At 42.6% G+C, this 6429-nt stretch overlaps 2 protein-coding genes across 2 annotated transcripts; both read right to left on the minus strand.

Moving 5' to 3' along the window:
* Nucleotides 1–503: 503 nt before the first annotated feature.
* Nucleotides 504–1574, minus strand: CCR75_004174 (uncharacterized protein; the record flags this gene model as incomplete). Its single annotated transcript, XM_067962263.1, has 1 exon — nt 504–1574. One exon carries the CDS (start codon nt 1572–1574, stop codon nt 504–506), a length of 1071 nt encoding a protein of 356 aa, XP_067818368.1.
* Nucleotides 1575–3396: 1822 nt separating this feature from the next.
* On the minus strand, nt 3397–5654 carry CCR75_004175 (uncharacterized protein). Its single transcript, XM_067962264.1, has 2 exons — nt 5449–5654; nt 3397–5372 (listed from the first exon to the last, which is right to left on the minus strand). Exons 1-2 carry the CDS (start codon nt 5544–5546, stop codon nt 4664–4666), a joined length of 807 nt encoding a protein of 268 aa, XP_067818367.1. The 5' UTR covers nt 5547–5654; the 3' UTR covers nt 3397–4663.
* Nucleotides 5655–6429: the final 775 nt, after the last annotated feature.

The raw sequence follows: 6429 nt of genomic DNA on the forward strand, positions 1-6429 counted from the left end.
TAATATCCTCCAAATATTATCTACCTTTTAGATAATATATTAATTAACAACCTTTAAGTGTTAATTTCATGTAACGATACACCCCGTTACAATAGCCGGGTGGGAGGAGGCCCTGTAGCCAAATTTGCCATAGTGTAATGAGGGGTGCGAGGTTCCAATAAGAGAACTTCGTCAAATTTGAATCTCAAATAGTATCGTTATATTGCGAGCTTATCGCACCAATAATAGATTGTGGCTTTAAGCAAATTTAACTCTTAAGATCTCGGTGTGACTCTGTTGCCATCCTCAGCCTGTCTAAGTACGATGAGTCTGGCGCAAAATTTCGTTTCGACAATAATATTTTAGTACAACATAAATTATATGCCAATTTTTGCAATTTCTACCTCTTTCGCTTCACTGCATATAGTCGTGAGAACATAAGCAGCATCACACAACCTAAAAAAGAAGGCCCTAGGGGCATTATCGCCTTCTTTTGAATACCTTAGTATCTCTCACGTGCTCAATTATTCTTGAGAGATGTTTGTTCTCTTTATATACTCGCAAACTGAAGACGTGATAAGGTCACCATTCAATACAGGGCGTATGATCGCCAGATCCTTCATCAGTGCAGAATCGCCGGGTAGTAAATTATAGTGGTATACAAGGACCCTTTGCAGCCTCACTGATAAAGTCTTTCCCGTTGCAGCCTCGATACGAGGAGTAATGGTTATCCCGCTGACAATATATTGCAACGAGTTCGTTCGAGACACTGGATGCAATGCATCGTCGATAATCGAGTCGACGTGGACCATGCCATACGATGAAGTGAGTTCGGAGCAAATGACGTGATTCATTGATGAAGTGATATCGTTTCCGTGAAGGTCTAGGCGATAATATATGGCAGGAGAGTCAGCACTGTCGAGCATCTTGCGCGTGGCATGAATACCAAAGTGGCGCTGCATCAAAGCGGGGATGGCCTCGATGTACGACACGAGGATTGCTTCGTAAACTTCCTTCAGTGTCGCATTCGGAATTTCTAACATGAAGACGCTTGAAATGAGAGTACTGTTTACGAGACCCGTGATGTTTATCTGCGACAGCGGTGTCAAGGGCTCTTTCGTATCTCCCTCTTTTCGATGTCCAAGAGCTTTATCAATGGCTGTTTGCGTGATTTTGTTCACGCTAGAAGGGATAGTCGCGAGCGAACGATTAAAGTGCGCGAGTAATTTTATTTGGCGCTCCTTCGATTCACGCCCAAGTCTGGTCTGGAATTGCAACATCATCATCAATTCCTCCGAATTTGAGTACAGTGGGGCTTGCAAGATCGTTGTTTGAAGACTAGCATACATGAGTTGCTGACGCACGAAAGCATTCTCGAGTTCCGAGTGCTCGTTCTGCGTCTGAATCAATCGGTATTTTATTCGAGCCAAGTGATGTGCTTCTTGTAGCGAGCGCGAATCGGGAAGCTGTTCTATCCACTTGAATTGCAATGTTTCAAGTACATCCTCCATCGCTTTTACTTGCGCTCGCAGCTGACGAATCTCTTGGGTAGCGCTTATTCGACTACGGGGAGACGATGCTTCGGCCATCTCCATGCAGTTTGAACCGCGATTTTCACCTTGCATTGCTCGCAGTCGCCAATTGACAATTTAAGGCCTAGACTTTTTGAGATCCTGTAGACATACGTTTGTCCTATATTAAGCGCGCATAAACAGCGGCGTCAGATGTTTTTGTAATTAACAAATGCGCTGGTGACAAATAAGGTGAAAGGTCTTTCGATTTGATTCGAAGGCGTAGATACAATACTTAAAAGCGATTCGCTGTGGAGATGTTGCCTCTCGAATTGTGCCAAATTGCTCAGTTGGCTTACTCCCTTGATTTGCCTTGTGCTGTCTCTTCCTCCTTATAGCTAATTTAAAGAACGCTATGCTTTGAAGATTATTTTTTTGTGTGTTCGGATTTTGTCAACATATCTACTGTACTCAGCTGACCCATTGCATTTTCCCATCGCAATGTAGCTGTCACGTTTCCGAGTAAAAGCTTGAGAGCCTTCAAGCCTGTTGGTGGACGAGGCATGCGAAGAAAACCGCAAACCTTGTCCACCGAAAGCTTTAAAATGGATATGCCTTTACATTAAAACCATTATAAGTGGGACAAAATGACCTATTTCAATTTGTGAAGTTGCTGTACTCCGCTCGAGTGGTGAGGTGTAATGTGATTGTGTCAACAAAATTAAATTTGCAGGGATCGTAGTGAGTTAGGCGAGGCGGTGCACTCTATCGCACTTGATGTCTCATCGACGAGGTCGCCTCCAGTGTTGTTGCGTTGGACATGCGCACTATAGTTACAGCCTCATTTCAAGCAGATCTCGCACCCTGTAAGTTCTGCATGAATCCTTTGAGCCTGATTTGCATCGCATAATTATATTGACAGTAATCAGCTGTGCTTACTGATATAGGATTGTAATTCTTACTGATATAGGATTGTAATTTCGGTGTCTGTTGAAGGTGGCATTATTTGGCTACGGACAATTCTGGTACTAAGAGGCAAATTGTCTGACGCAAAATACCAAAATTAATTGAATCTTCTCTTCCGCACCAGATGGCGCTGTTTACGCGCGCTCTAAACGTAATACGTTGTGGCCGAGTGGTTAAGCACTGGAACTGGGACCGGGAGGTACGTGGATCGATACCCGCGGAGGGCGGTACGATGACACATCGCCGGAGATAGGCTAAAAAGCAGACGAGCAACCATCCAATGGATGGCCGCCCTGCCAACCCGCACCGAAGGTGTGTGATAGTTGGGTGGGAGGAGGCCCTGTAGCCGAAATTCCCCATAGTGTAATGAGGGGTGCGGGGTTCCAATAAGGGACCTTCGTCAAAATTGAATCTCTAAACGTAATACGTCTTCCTTTACAAATAAATTCTATCCATTATTCTTCTTAGAAGTAATTGACAAAAAACTGTGAGTTCTATATCAAAAAAATCTATCCCTGTAATGTTAAAATTATAAACTTCTTGTTTGTCTTATCTTATATATAATTAAAAATAATTCTTATAAAAATAAAAGATAAGTATTTATTTACAAAACTGTTGATAATTGAGTTATTAAGTGATTTTTTAGGTTTTTGCTATTCACACCCTTTTTCCTTAAATTCACCCCCTTCCTGCGAATTCTTATAATCACAGGGGATCTGAAAATCCAACATTAAAAAAACGTAACATTTTCTTTGTGCTGTTATAGCAAGAGATAGTTTCCGATGATTTTTTTATAACCATAAAGTTCGCCAACGTTGATCTCTACAAATCAATACGACGTGCGATGTAGGCTTTAGGAAAGTATTGTCATGTTAATCTTTAAGTCAAAAATTGCATGATCATTTTGACGAAGGTGCACGACTTTGAACAACGTGATAGAAACGAAGTCTGAATTCTTTCCACAATAGACGCAATAAGGTACTAATTTGTCTAAGCACCAGAAATCCCTCAAAGCATTGCCCTAGTACTAGAACCGCTCACTAAAGCTGTGATTTGGCAAGCCAATTCAAAATGATACCGTTCACTTCATCCTTTTGCTCCCAGTTTACCCAGTGGCCAGCGTTTTCGACACTTTCTCAGCCCAATTTTACGAAAACCCTTATCATGCCTATGCCCATTTCAAATTTGAGGACCACATCACTGGCAACACCAATAAACAATGCCGGATGCTCAATAAATTCTTGGAAGGCCCACCTCATTCTCAAAATTTATCTTGCGCGTTGCGTAGGTTCGACACGTACTAACAAACTTGCTAATTGAGTACTGCTCGGCGTAATAGTCGAGCTCAGCTTCAGATAGTATCGTCGAGCGCTAAGTGAATATCAAATGGTCCTTGTCTGAGTCGACTGCTATCAGCATCTCCGAGAGCAACAATGGGTCGCCCGTGGCCCCATCTCCGACGGCTTTCGAAAGATTGCAGTGACAACCGACGTGGTGAAGCATTAAGCATCTTGCCCGATGCGTCCGTGTTAGCCAAGCTGTGCTGGTATTCAAACTGAGGCATCTACTTCACCACCTCGTCCAATGGCAAAAAGATCTCGCTTGGTGGTACAAACGGCGTTCAAATCGCACAGACAGCGAGGACCCGTTTAAGTTTATGCAGACGCATTTGCTACACGTGGCCTCCGCCCCAATCGTGGCCAATAAATACTGCTGCGAACGTCTATTCATCTCTCAATGATTCACTAGCAATATAGAAACACAATCTTCTAGCCCATGCAAAAGAGGCTATTTACTGTTTTCTAACTATTATTTTATTTGCGATACTTGAAACTGGAGCGCTTGTTTCTGGTGCTACTGTCACAGTAGTTTCGTTTTGAGTCCGATGCGGTTGACAGCCTTTTACGAGTAAATAGACGCACTTGCCAGCGAAATCAGAGATCCGGCCATTCGTGCACCATCACAACAGGATGTGCATTGTGAGGAACGCCGTCACCGTAACGAATGCAGATGTTATCGGATGTTTCTACAGAGGCGTGTGGCCATTGTTCCCAGACTGTCGGTTCCATTTGAAGCCGATATTACCATGTGCTTTTTTAGTAATCTATTTACACTAAGAAGAAATCTTATCGAGAAAACGCTCGTGAGATATTATTAATTTGGTATAACAAAAATTAGAGGAATTCACTAGTCATTAGCTCCATCTTCTACTCAGCCTTTGTAGCCTCAAAAGCTTCCTTCTCATACTTCGCAATTTTGCTCTTAAAAAGCGTGGGCAATAATGCTACAAATTGCAGCAAGAAGAGCACACCAAAATTAACCACGTTGCTGCCACTCGAGGCCTCGACAGCACTGTTGAGCGTCGCACCCGTCGAAATATGTATAAAATTGGCTGGAAGCAATCCAAGCAGCGTTGCCAAGAAAAAGTACTTGAACGGGACACCAACAAGCGGACATGCAATATTTACAAACCAATTTGGTAGCAGCGGTGTAATCCTCAGAAATAGCAAGTAGTAAAAAAGGTTACTCTGGTTTTGAGCAATCTTTTCCTTAAAGCGCCTGATCATACCAGCCAACAAATTGCTAAAAACTCCACGGCCCAAAAAGTAGGATAGCATGAAGCACAACGAGGCGCCCGTGGTAGCACAGCAAGCTACCAAGATCTGAGCCTGCACCATTGGATACATGGCTCCAGATAAAATACTTAGCACGATTGGGCCTGGTATCGCAAAAGTTTGCAGCGCAATATACACAATGCAGAAGCTTGCGAGCACGAAGGCAGAATGGTGCTCGCGATACTGGGTAGCGCAGTGCCAGAGTCCCTGTACAGTTTCCAGTTTGTTATCCCGGCCGTTGAGCCAAGTTGGCAAAACTCCGCGAATTACGTAGGATACTGAAATGCTCTCGCACTCATTGCTGTTTTTTTTCGGCAAAAAATTTACAAATATCAGTGACATATGGCAAGATCCAATGGAGAAGGAGAACATCATACAATTTGGCTTTAGGAGCATTTTGAAAAAGCAGATAGACTCCAATGACAACGCTAGTGATGAGCAACGCAAGCTGTGCCACCTGCGGGAATGTCTTCATTACTTTATGGGATCTCTGAGAGATTTTGACATCGCTGACGCTACCCAATCATTAAGCGCACTAAATTAGGATTACTTAAAAAATAATCTAATTGACATTATTTAATTTCTTACTTATCAACTTTATTGTATAATTGTCGGGCTTAGGCTGTATGAACGCATATGGAAGAAATCGTTTCGACAGTATATTATAAGGACGAAGCTTACATGGGATGGGGCCAACACACTTTAAGATGGTCAAACGTAGGTAAGGACATCAAGCAAATTATTTAAGCCAATTGTAATTGATTTTATAGATCTTCTTGTAATTACAATTGAAAAGTATCGAGGTAAAATCATTGAATCGTCAAACGCAAAGTTGATGTAAGGTTTAACATATAAATAATTAAATAACGTTTAGCTCAAATTTAGATCTTACAGCAAAGAGTGCCTTCCTAAGGCTTGCGCATTGATCTACGAGAGAAAGAAACCTTTCTAAGGTATATACTCTCGGGACTTATTGGCCACTTGGTTCTACGAACCTTTTAATCCCTGAACTAAATTCAATAAGCTCTGCGAGCTTGTAAAAATCACAAAGTTGTTGAATCGATTAGTTCTACAGAGCTAAAAGACTCTCTGAGTCTATAAGTCTTCCTCTTCCAAACCGAGCAACAAAAGGTGGCCCTAGCCATCTCTAAGCTCGGTGGTTGAGCCAGCGAGTGGGCCCTCACATGTGGTACTTCCACAGATGCCGCTTTCCCACATGGGAATTGCTAAAACGAGAGTTAACTCGCATGTTTGCGCCGCCTAATCAGGTTTCGCGTACGATCGCGAATTTTAGCATCTAATCAGGGAAAACGTACCCTAGCGGACTTTGTCCAGGTGTTGATAACTCTTATTGCTGC

This window comes from Bremia lactucae, linkage group LG9, assembly GCF_004359215.1.
Source record: "Bremia lactucae strain SF5 linkage group LG9, whole genome shotgun sequence".
NCBI lineage: Eukaryota > Oomycota > Peronosporomycetes > Peronosporales > Peronosporaceae > Bremia > Bremia lactucae.